Here is a 13,211-nt window from a genome sequence, read left to right as displayed (position 1 = left end):
ACACAATGCCTATATTGAATTACTATATTAATAATATAGTAATAGAAAATGCAATATAATGTAGTAATAATAAATAATTACAACACTTTAACTTTTGTTGTATTTCACAATTTAATTGAACAATTAAAATGCAACAAAAAAAATTAATCTACAAATAATTGAAAAGGTCACAAAATAGATGAATTGGTCATGAATTAAATCTTGGTTATGAGCTAACTATTTCATAATTATCCATCCATCCATCCATTTTCTACCGCTTGTTCCCTTCGGGGTCGCGGGGGGCGCTGCAGCCTATCTCAGCTACAATCGGGCGGAAGGCGGGGTACACCCTGGACAAGTCGCCACCTCATCGCAGGGCCAACACAGATAGACAGACAACATTCACACTCACATCCACACACTAGGGCCGATTTAGTGTTGCCAATCAACCTATCCCCAGGTGCATGTCTTTGGAGGTGGGAGGAAGCCGGAGTACCCGGAGGGAACCCACGCAGTCACGGGGAGAACATGCAAACTCCACACAGAAAGATCCCGAGCCTGGGATTGAACCCCAGACTACTCAGCACCTTTATTTCATAATTAAGTTAATATAATTATTTAAAGTATTTAACTTTTAAAATGAATAATTAATACACAATACAATATTTAAAATTGTTATTTAATAACTAAAAAGTTCATTGAATTTATAAATTGGCAGTGGAATAAATATAATAGCTAACAAACAATAGGTTCAAAAACAATATTTTAGAATAGTTTATCGTTTACTAATCAAATAATTGAAATGCAAATACATAAAGAAAAAAATGCAATTAAATAATATATATTTAAAAAATAATATATTAATTGTTTATTAAGTCATGGCCATGGAATAAAAATGTAATAGATTATATAGAAATATTGAGGCTCATATTTCACTGATTAATTAAATCATTAAATGCAGATATATAATGAATAAGTAGAAAAAAATCATTTATGATTACACTTCCCAGTTTAATAAAATACATACCGTCAAAAATGCAAATAATGTTCCAATATTAAACATAAGACTGGAAATAATAACCATCCAGAGAGATAGGGGGGAAACAACTCTACAGATTCTCCTCTTTCTCTTCTGATTGGCTCATGCTTCTGTCAGTCCAAACTTTCTGATTGGACCGCCAGATCCCTGCGGAGGTAAAGCAAACACTTCAATAAATAGAAATAATAAATGAATAGAAGTAGCATCACAGGACTGTGAGTGTGTGTGTATTAACTGTAAGCAGCAGTCAGTAGGACGGCAGGTATGAAGATGATGAAGGCCATGCGGATCGTGTGTCCCAGGAACGTGTGCAGATTGTTGAAGTTGCTCTGTTGGACAGACGACTAAAAGAACCCAAAAGCTTTTGTCAAATATCTGAAAACAATCGAATGCTGTTATTAGCACCATACCCCGACTCGTGCCACTAGGGGTCCAGTTGTTTCTTCTTTGTGCAGGGTCACGCTCTCTGTGACATCACTTCCTGTCCAGGTTAGAACCGAATAAGTGCATTTTTCATACGAAATAAAAGTGAACTTCTCTTCGTGTGTTCTCACTTTTGGTTGTCTGTGGTGCATGCAGATTACCGGATGCTGCAGGAGCACAGAGAAACTTGTGGCGTTACGGTCACCAGGAAGCGCAAAATAAAGCCGCACTGACGTTTAATGACTATGAGGAGGACGGTGAAAGTTTTGTCGTTGAAGAAGCCCGGCAGCTGAACCCGGCAGTGATAGAAGCCCGAGTCTGAAGGCCGCACGTTGAAGATGGAGAGATAGGAGACAGCGCTTGAAGACACAGACACAGAGTACCTGCCACACAGAAGGATGGCGGTAACCATGACAACCACATGCACAGATGGGATACATTTGTCCTCTAAGTGTCTTAAAAACAAGAGCTATTTTGCTACAATTAACCCCTGTCACACAGCCTCTGGCTTGTGTTGGCAGCATCCACACAAAAATTGAGGTCAAAGTTCATTTTTCAGCATCCATTTCTCTGGTAAAGGGGTCAAATTACTATGGGACTCGCAGTCCTTCAGCATTGCATACCTGTATGAGCTTTTGTATGTCATCCGCTCGCCCGCCGTGTTGACCAGCATGTTTTGGCAGGAGAACAGCGACGGCGTACCTTTCCCCCAACACACGTGCACGCCTCTCTGCTTGGCCGCCTCCACGCGGCACGGCAACGCCACTCTCCTCCCTGCCAGCCCCACCACCGTCTCCACGGAACCCGCTGACGCACATGCATTGACACAAAGTCAAATGATTGTCTACATTAAAACACAACTGACATATATTGTTTTCCCACCATTTTCTTCACAATAAACCTTACATTTCTGGCACCATTGACGCTTACAGGGCCCCTCTAATGCTGACAACATTCATAGTTCTAGACCTAAAAATTATATCTACAGGTCAAATCCCCCCTAAAATGGACTCAGTAGTGATTTTAGGCTTGTTCTCTAACAAGTTTCCGCACATTTTGGAATGCCAACTTTCAGCTCCAAAATGTGTTCGGGCCTGCCTCAGCCCGCTGGCGTCACCTACAGAAGATTGGAGGCAATTTCATATTGTGTGGTATGTGTTTTGGTAGCATCTTCATCCCAAATTGTGGTAGAGGCCTTTATCCACACTATATGGGAGATTGGGCTCCAGTTCTGTGGATGACGTCCCACCAAGGGGGGCGGGGCGGCATATCGAGTGTGGTGATGGAAAGGTACATTAGTACAGTGAGTTATCTATGATTACTCAAAAACAAATTGATATTAAGGGAAATTACTGCCGCATACATTTTCAAGAGTAAAAAATACATAAAGAGAACTTATTAGTGACATTTTGGTCATCTAGACCAGTGGTCCCCGAATACGGCCCGCCAGCGTCCAAAATCCGGCCCGGGGGAAGTCTCAGGTTGTTTTTTTTTAATTTGTCCTTTCTAATCTATTTTCTACAGCTTGTTACTCTTGGGGTCTCCTAGCCGCTCAGGCAAATCATATTGTCAAAAAATGCATTTTCCCATCGATAACGTGACATCATCGCGCTCGCGCAGCAGTGTCGGGCAAGCGTGCGGCAAGTGCGCACTCTTTTACTCAATTAGTGCGTGAGGAATATATATATATATATATATATATATATATATATATATATATATATATATATATATATATATATATATATATATATATATATATATATATATATATATATATATATATATATATATATATATATATATATATATATATATATATATATATATATATATATATATATATATATATATATATATATATATATATATATATATATATATATATATATATTGGGACGGCGTGGCGCAGTGGAAGAGTGGCCGTGCGCGACCCGAGGGTCCCTGGTTCAATCCCCACCTAGTACCAACCTCGTCATGTCCGTTGTGTCCTGAGCAAGACACCCTTGCTCCTGATGGGTGCTGGTTAGCGCCTTGCATGGCAGCTCCCTCCATCAGTGTGTGAATGTGTGTGTGAATGGGTAAATGTGGAAGTAGTGTCAAAGCGCTTTGAGTACCTTGAAGGTAGAAAAGCGCTATACAAGTACAACCCATTTATCATTTATCATATATATATATATATATATATAAAAGTTAAAGTACCAATGATTGTCACACACACACTAGGTGTGGTGAAATTTGTCCTCTGCATTTGACCCAGCCCTTTGTTCACCCCCTGGGAGGTGAGGGGAGCAGTGGGCAGCAGCGGTGCCACGCCCGGGAATATTTTTTGGTGATTTAATCCCCAATTCCAACCCTTGGTGCTGAGTGCCAAGCAGGGAGGTAATGGGTCCCATTTTTATAGTCTTGGGTATGACTCGGCCGGGGTTTGAACTCACAACCTACCGATCTCAGGGCGGACACTCACACACACACACACACACACACACACACACACACACACACACACACACACACACACACACACACACACAACCCGGCCCCTGGCCAAATTTTTTTAACCCAATGCGGCCCCCGAGTCAAAAAGTTTGGGGACCCCTGATCTAGACACTATGGCTCCTTTAAATACGAACTGTACTTTTTTTTTTTCAATTTTGCCTATGATCCACAATGCCTAAGTAAAACAAAAACACATATGTCAGGATTATTCAACTACATAATGAAAAAGGCCGCAGTTTCAAGAGCCCAAGGTCTCAGGGGCCGGACATCAAAATTTGGATTTTTTCTTTAGAAAGTGCCTTCGCAGGTTATATTCCTTTGAGACTGTGTTTATTACAAAGTAATTACAAAGTAAACACATCAGCTTTGACACTGCACTGTCAATAAATGTATTATTCTGCCCTCGCTACTCATTTCCAGCGTGTGTAGCTAGACAGATAGTTAACAGCATAATTAAACAGAAGCTAAGTTTTGTTGATGATTGATGTTCCTTCTTTTGAATTATTTTTACTGCCTCAGTTTTATTTATTCGTCTTCCTTTATTTAGATTTGCAGGACTAAAAATATAAAGATTACAAAAGTATAACGTCCATTGTGCATTTTACATAAATAATGCCAGTCGTGTATTTTACATAAATAAAATAGAAGGGTTAGTGTTTATACACACAGGAAAAACATTGCACACGTGTGATTTAACATAATTAATCCTGCTGGTCAAATTTAGCGCTACATTTATTTAAATCAGTTTTGATCGCCAGAGTTATGGAACCAAAAACAACACGACCACGAATACAAAAGACATCAAAAAGTCAGCAATTTCAATACATTCATACTTTGTTGTCCAGTCGCTGTTAAAAATCTGATTTTCGCGATTTATTAAGATGTATTTCAGGGTCGATAGTGCCATCTTCTTCTACTCACCTATTGCTGCTTCATTGTGACACATATGCCTTGCTGTTGCCACTTAGGGGGTGGCGGAAGTACGGCATACATGTGCAACCCTGTTTTGAATGGTTTCATCCATCCTATTTGGGTGTTGTTCGGAGGGCCAAATTAAAAGCTTTGGTGGGCCGGATGTGGCCCGCGGGTTGGCAGTTGAATAAACCTGACATATGTCTTTCCTTTTTTATGCATTACAATTTGTAAAATACGACAATTATAAGGTGACTAACAATACAGCTAATGGGAGTATTCTATTGGGGCCATAAAGCCCTCTAAAAAACATCCAAAAACTGCCGAAAAGGCTCCGTTTACATCTCGTGATCTGAACAACACAAACAAACCAACAAACAAGCGGGAAAAAAAAACATATGTGTAATTCTTTAAGCTACCCTATTTATAATTAAGTTACTTTCTGCCAACACTGATTCAACCAGTTTCCTTTATTTAACCAGGTAAAAACTCATTGATTGATTATAACAATAAATCAATGTGCTTCATGCTAGAGCTTATATGGCTATCAAATTAGCATATTGTCATTAGCTTCGAGTGAGTGTCTTTTTTTATTCCAGGGGTCTTACTTTTTTCGATCTCAGGACCCAACTTTTCCACTACAGAGGGACTCTGGGCCCACACAAATATCAACGGTGAATTAGTAATCTTACTCTTGATTTAAAACATATTCAATAATTATATGTTACCTACTTACAGTTTAACAGGATAAAACTTGTCAAATGATATGAAAGCTATGAAAGATTATTATCAAGGCTTATGTCAGATTGAGTAGAAAAACAAACCTAATCAAATATACTGCAAAAGAAGGGACACAAAATAAGTTATAAAAATAAATTGAAACGTAGGGCTAAAATGAGTGAATTCCAACTAAATTGACAATACATAATAATATGTTTCTGAAATAAACTGTCAAGAGGATTAAAGTGCAAATGAAAATACATCTTCACCACTTTAGTCATAATGTTTGCGCTTAAGAAACTTATTTACGACTTTAGTGCCAGACTTCTTTAGTTTGTTTGATATTGTCATTACTGCCACAAGTGGTGGAAAAGTGTATTACAGCTAAGAAACAGATTTTTTTTACTGCACTCGAGAAGCGCTTGTGGGCCAACAATGGGTTAACAAAGGTTAAGAAACACTGCTTTGTTCCAACACATGATAAATACTAATACTTTATGATACATATTTTTTTATCACCAAATAATATTTTATTACAATATATAAAAAAAGAAAAACATAGTTTTATTTAATAATATATAAAGTAAAAAAAAAATCTACTCAAAATACAGAAACAGACAAAAATTTCAGATTTAAATTTCAGACCCCCCCGCCCCCCACAAAAAAACCCTATTTAAAACGATTTGGTTCTTGTACTAGTGGTGTTTATTCTACAGTTGGATAATAAAAATAATCATAATAAATATTTTATTTACCTTTAATAATATGTACTGGAGAAAAATATAGTTAAAAATAAAAAATAATACACCAAATAATTACAAAAAAACAAGAAATGAAAGATAAATAGCAGTTACAGCCAACAATTTCAGATTCAACTCTTTCCCTCACCAAAAAAAATATGTATTTATATGCCTGCAAAATGTACCTTTTGAAGTCTAGACTTACCTGCGACGACAACAACACAGGTGAAGGCGTACAGATGGAGCAGCAGCATTTTCACCTAAGTTTTTCCGTTATATGCACAGATGGACCGAAAGACTGCAGGAAGGGCCGAGCAGACGAGTCGGAGATGCTACTTCCCTTTTCCATTCAATCCTATATTTTTAGAAACTGTCTCTGTTGCCAAACAAAGTTACAAAAAAAAGTCTCAGTGGCCTAGATGTCAGAAAAAGTCGCTTTCGTTTCTCCTCTCCCGATTTAATTATCATCCTACAGTGAAAACAGTCGAGAGGTGAAAGGTCAGCTCTTCTCATGTTGGGCTTCATTCCAATCTTATTAGATTTACTTGAATTGGAAATACAAATACAGCTTTGTTTATTCAACTTGACTGACATACCAAGAACAGTCACATATGCACAGATGAAGTTGTCCCATTATTGAATTGTTTATTTACTTTCTTAGAATTGTTAAATTGTTTAAATACTGTATGACCAGATAGCATTTGCAAAGTAATAAAGCGACAAAAAACATTATTTACTGGTGTAAGCAACTTTTTATTTTGAAAAGTTAGCAAATTAATTTGCAACACACTTGGACACACATGAGTAATGTTTTTGGCACAAATAATGCATTCTTAAAGGAAAACTGCACTTTTTGGGGGGAATACTGCCCATTACCTATAATCCCTATACACGTCTTTCGCTTTTCTGTGCGTTCTAAATAGTGAAAAACTGCTAGTAAGACATACTTGCCAACCCTCCCAGATTTTCCGGGAGACTCACGAAATTTAGCGCCTCTCCCGAAAACCTCCCAGGACAAATATTCTCCCGAAAATCTCCCGATTTTCAGCCGGAGCTGGAGGCCACACCCCCTCCAGCTCCATGCACCTGAGTGAGGACAGCCTTTTTTCACAACGGGAGGACAACAGGGTGACAAGAAATACATTATCCAGACGAGAGATAAATTGTATTATTATGTTTATCTTACCTAAAAATAAATATATTTATTAATTTTAAAACTAAATACATTTTTACTATATTTTGCTAAAAACATCAAAATTAATTGTATTTTTATTTGTATTTTTTCTGACTCCTTATTACATCCAGGCATTAGAATTATACATTAAAATAAACATATTTGAAATAATACATTTTAAATTATCATAATAATTCATTTAAAATGACCATATTTAATTATTAAAATAATTGCTTGTTTATCAACAACTTTAGCATTTTATTCATTACATTTTGAAGCTCTCAGAAGCCAAGTTATGTTATATTCCTTAAGATTTATTTATGCAAGTTTGTAGTATCAATTATCTAAACACAGTTTTGTTTGCATATTTTCAGGATATATATATATATATATATATATATATATATATATATATATATATATATATATATATATTAGAGATGCGCGGTTTGCGGGCACAATCGCGGAGTCCGCGGATTATCCGCCGATCGGGCGGATGAAATTAAAAAAAATTTGATTTTATCCGCGGGTCGGGTCGGGTCGGGTGGTTGAAATAAAAAAAAATTAGATTTTAAATAGATTCAGGCGGGTGGCAGTTAAACCAATTCGGAAATATATATACATAGTTAAATGTTGTTACCCACATACGAAAAACGAGCAGGCACCTGCAGCATATGCCACAACAGAAAAAAAAAAAGAAAAGAGATGGACACTTTTACGGAGCGGAGAAGGGACGCCTCGCCGGGGTCCGGGACCGAGGCCCCTTCCCCCGAGAGGGCCCCACCGGGAGCCGTAGCTGAGGTGATCCGCGAGAAGGGCCCGACGCACGTCCAGGGTCACCACCGCGCCCACCGCACCGACACCCCGCCTCGTCCGCCTCGTCCGCCTTCGCCGCGGCCGGCGTCACGCGCAGCAGGTAAGCAGCTTACCTGCCCGCCACCCCCGTGGCCGGGGGCTCGTAACAGGGGTCACTCCGCGCGCTCCGCCCGCGCAGCTTACCTGCCCGCGCAGCTTACCTGCCCGCCACCCCTGTTGCCGGGGGTGCGTAACAGGGGTCACTCCGCGCGCAGTGCGCTCACGAAAGGGGTGGGGCTCACTCTGGTTGATATAGACAGCAGCTAGGACGGTGGCCATGGAAGTTGGAACCCACTAAGGAGTGTGTAACAACCCACCTGCCGAATCAACTAGCCCTGAAAATGGATGGCGCTGGAGCGTCGGGCCCATATACCCGGCCGTCGCCGGCAGCGAGATGCGCTTGGAGGTGCGCTCAGCGCGGCTCCCATATGATTGCGCACTGGTGTGCGTCTGGGTCGTGACAGCGTGGCACGCGAATGTCTGTGATGCATTGGATCAGTCTCCTTTCTTTAACAGGCAAAAGCTTTATAATCTCACTAATGCCTTGCATCGTCTATATTAGATATATAACAACGGGCGGGTGCGGGCGGATGCGGTTCTGATCAAATGTTAGATCGGGTGGATTGCGGATGGTTGACGACTTTCTGATGCGGTTGCGGATGAAATAATTGCCTATCCGCGCATCTCTAATATATATATATATATATATATATATATATATATATATATTTTATATATATACATATATATATATATATATCCTGAAAATATGCAAAAGTCAAGTATTTCACATATATATATATATATATATATATATATATATGAAATACTTAACTTGGAGAATTCTAGCTGTCAATATACTCCTCCCCTCTTAACCACGCCCCCAACCACGCCCTGCCCCACCCCCGACCACGCCCCCACCCCCCACCTCCCGAAATCGGAGGTCTCAAGGTTGGCAAGTATGTAGTAAGAGGCGGCTAACAATGCAGTTAATGGGAGTAATTTATTCCGCCTATAAGTTGCTCTAAAAATGAAAATAATAGTTTCATTTACATGCCTTGACCTGTATATTAATCAAGCTTTAGTGGCATACCTTTTTGACAGAGTGACACAGTCTTGTTCAAGAAACAGCGACGGCAAGGCAAAATTCATAATCAAAACGCTCATTTTTGTTCTGTTTTAGAGTTGTATTTTGAGTTTTAACAGTAAAAGAATAATAGTGGCATCGTTCAGATCGGCTAACATTAGCTTTAAAGGGGAACTGCACTTTTTTGGGAATTTTGCCTATCATTCACAATCATAATGAAAGACATGACAATGGATGTACATTTTTTTTATACATTCTAAATACTGAATAAATGCAATCAAAAGTCAGCTTACAATGGAGCCTATAGGAGCCGCTCAATTCTGCGCTTGAAAAACATCCAAACACTTCCATCAGGGTTTTATTTACATGATGTAAGTATGTATATAATGTAATAATGAATTATAACATTTAATATTTACGAATTTTGCTCATTTTAAACATACGCGGCGCATTACTTTAAAAAAACACATCACAAGGGTTGCTTTTTTTTCCTTCATCACTGATTACTACTCACTGCAGACTTTATGAGAGCCAACAAACATAATAGAACATCACTTACTGTGCAAGGTCTGCGTTTAGATGAAGAATGTCTCATGATCCTCGCGATGAAACGGGGTAGTGGGGCGACCAAGCGTCTTTTCGCGTCGTTCTCGCCATTTCCGGGTCGTAAATGGCTGTCAAAGTGTACCAACTTGTCAGAGTACGTCCTCAGCCATCTGCTTTCAGGTGACAGACATGATTTAAGATCTACAATAAACTTCCAGGAAGCAAGGAAGCGAGGCAACACCTCGCCAGTCGATCATGTTGAAATTCTATACAACATCGTTATCGCAGCGTCGCTAGAAATAGTTTGTCTACATTAGCGCTTATAATGCCAATATCACTAATACTTGGTTAATAATCAAGTCACAAAATGTAAATGGAGTATTATTGGCACTCTTTTAATGGTTATTTCTTGGATTTTATGGGCAGAATAGAGGATGTCCCATTGGCTCCGCTGCAAGCAGACTTTTATATATATTTAGAATGCATGAAAAAAAAAATCATCCGTCGTCATGTCTTTCATAATGATTGTGAACAATAGACAAAATTACCCCCAAAAATGCAGTTCCCTTTTTAAGGTAGGCAAAGTTTGTCTTGATAATCTGACATTACATGTAAATTAAAAAATCATTTATCAGACTACCGTATTTTTCGGACTATAAGTCGCAGTTTTTTTCATAGTTTGGCCGGGCTCCAGTGTGACTTATATATGTTTTTTTCCTTCTTTATTATGCATTTTCGGCAGGTGCGACTTATACTCCGGTGCGACTTATACTCCGAAAAATACGGTAATCGCGATTCTTATTTGTAAAAATTCTTAATTGATTGAAAAAAACCAAAAAAATCTATTAAAAAAAAACAAAAAACATATATTTATTTTTCCAGTCCATCCTGTCCAGCCACTCAGGCATGTTGTTGATGTAGATGCCCATATCTGCTGTACATATTTATTTTAGAAAAGAGAAGAGTTGGATACTTTTCTTGTTGCCTTATTTGTATTTGACAAGCGGTAGAAAATGGATGGATGGACAACCAGTTTTCTTTTAAGTAATATAGACATCGATCAGAGCTGTTTATCTATTTTATGGAGGAATGTAGTTAATCATAGAACTGGCATCCACTGTTATTGAAAAAGTATAGATTTTGAATTGAGAATTGATTCTGAATCGAATTGTTAGACCCTAGAATCAAATCGAATCGAATCGTGTGGTGCCCAAAGATTCACTGCCCTAGTATACACATAGTATACTATACATAATGCATGTACTTTTATTAAAAATAATAATATTAATTTAGGAACCATACTTGCTATTCCCCTAAGTGTGTGTATGTTATTCTACAAAGGAAAAGGGAATAGCTGGATTTGGACACTGATTTGGCTACTTCCTGTTGTGTACCGGACAAAGGGAAGGAGGCGACACCAAGGCAGAACTGCGGTTTATCAGGTTTATTGAAAACCTTGATGAGTGTGTGGGGTGTGTATGCTACCACAAGTGAATGAGTGCAGACGATGTGTAGGGTTAACAATGTAAGTTTTACCAGGGGGTATTGTCGGTGCGTGTTGTATGAATCGTTCGTCGAATCCAAGGGGCAAGGCGAAGAGGCAGTCAGCAGGGAGGCAAGCAGTCGGGGGCTGGAGAGAGGCAATGATGTCCGAGTCCAAGCAGAGGTCAAGGGTCGAGGGAGGCAAGCAGAGATCCAGGTGGAGGTCGTGAGGCAGGACACGATCACAGGCAACAGGGAAGACACTGTGGAAGACACAAGGGACATCAAACACGGGAACGAGGAAGAGCACAAAGAAGGCGAGCAAGGAACGAGGGAGTGGTGCCAGACGTGATGCTTACTCAGGAAGATTGGCTACGTTCTGGCGAAGGTCCTTTGGGTCCGCTGGCTTTTATGTTGCTCCCTCTCATCAGGCCCAGGTGTGCTGATGCGAAATTGCTTGCAGCCTTGTCGCTGCATGGGCGTGCTGTGCCCAGCGTGAGCAGGGGCGTGTCCAAGTGTGCTGCCAGCAGAGGTCCCGGCAGCTCCAGCTGCCGAGGAAAAGCGGGTTCGAATCCGCGCCGTGACACTTCCATGGCAAAAGTAAATGTGTAAAAAGCAGTAAAAGGATCCCGTGTGTCTCGTATTTCTGATGGCATGAATTCATATTATGAAAGAGAAAATCCATTCATAAATGCCTATAATGTTTTTGTGTACACAAGGCATATATGTCTTTGAGAGGCGCTGTGGACAGTGGCTTAACCTTTGAACCGTGTTGGTGTGAGGCCTGAAATAGTTGAGGAGCATCTTTTGCCACAGTGTCACAACCTTTTTAGCCTGCGTCACAACACGTTTTGGTACTTGTATCAGATATGATAAACGACTACTTACAGTTTTGGAAAAGCAAAATGAAATCACGTCTTTATTGGTGGAACAAAAATCACTTTTACTTTTACCTAAACAGGAGTTGCATATTTGTGATGGGAATCCGTATAAACATTTTGGGGACCCATTTTAAAATATCAACACCTTACATGGAAAAAGTACTCACTTGGCCAGTGAATAGGTCAGGAGGCCACAACGCTTTGTAAGCATATATTTTTTTTGTTAAAGGGGTGTTGTAATGCTCTGAAGGATTCACTATGTGACCTAAATTTTTCTGTAAACACGCAAACCATAAAGACACTACCGTTTAATCTCTGGGACAGCTGGAGAAGATTTGCCTGTCACCTACAGGCAGGGCCGCTTTAACCTAGGAGTGGGCCCCAGGCTGAGGGAGTTTTGCACCCCCCGCCCACCAACCGGAGTTGGTGGCAAACGTCGAAGAAGCAGCATAGATTACAGGGAGAGTTGTGAACACAGTTTCGTACAAAAATGGACTTGTGTGTCGAGTAAATTAAAACAAAGACAAACCAAACACGAAAGCATGCCTTCTGCAGGAAGCGGATGCACGGTGAAGACTTTGGAATATCCATGAGCATAGACATTTTGTTTTAATTCTAAATCCATCCATCCATCCATTTTAGAATTATTCAGAATATAAATTGGATTTAGAGCCACACTTGCTATTCCCCTAAATTGTGTGTGTGTGTATGTGATTGGCCACCTGAGCACTGCATTAGTTGGTTGCACTGTGGGTGTGGTGTTTTCATTTTAGTAAGTGTTACAGGCCTTGTCCAGTGTTCGAAATGGTGTGTCCTGTTTTATAGGAATAAAAAGAAGACACAAAGTGCTTGATTGCGTTCTCATCGCAGGGTG

General features: G+C 39.6%; 1 protein-coding gene across 1 annotated transcript; it reads right to left on the bottom strand.

Annotated features, from left to right (window-relative positions):
- Positions 1-969: 969 nt before the first annotated feature.
- Positions 970-6,606, bottom strand: LOC133607156 (hepatitis A virus cellular receptor 1-like). Its single transcript, XM_061961619.2, has 7 exons — positions 6,518-6,606; positions 2,065-2,248; positions 1,676-1,824; positions 1,573-1,608; positions 1,429-1,499; positions 1,254-1,362; positions 970-1,165 (listed from the first exon to the last, which is right to left on the bottom strand). The coding sequence occupies exons 1-7, from the start codon at positions 6,564-6,566 to the stop codon at positions 1,089-1,091; spliced, it is 675 nt and encodes a 224-aa protein (XP_061817603.2). The 5' UTR covers positions 6,567-6,606; the 3' UTR covers positions 970-1,088.
- Positions 6,607-13,211: the final 6,605 nt, after the last annotated feature.

This window comes from Nerophis lumbriciformis, linkage group LG09 (assembly GCF_033978685.3).
Source record: "Nerophis lumbriciformis linkage group LG09, RoL_Nlum_v2.1, whole genome shotgun sequence".
In the NCBI taxonomy this organism is placed as follows: Eukaryota; Metazoa; Chordata; class Actinopteri; order Syngnathiformes; family Syngnathidae; genus Nerophis; species Nerophis lumbriciformis.
This window is presented reverse-complemented; position numbering and strand designations above follow the sequence as displayed.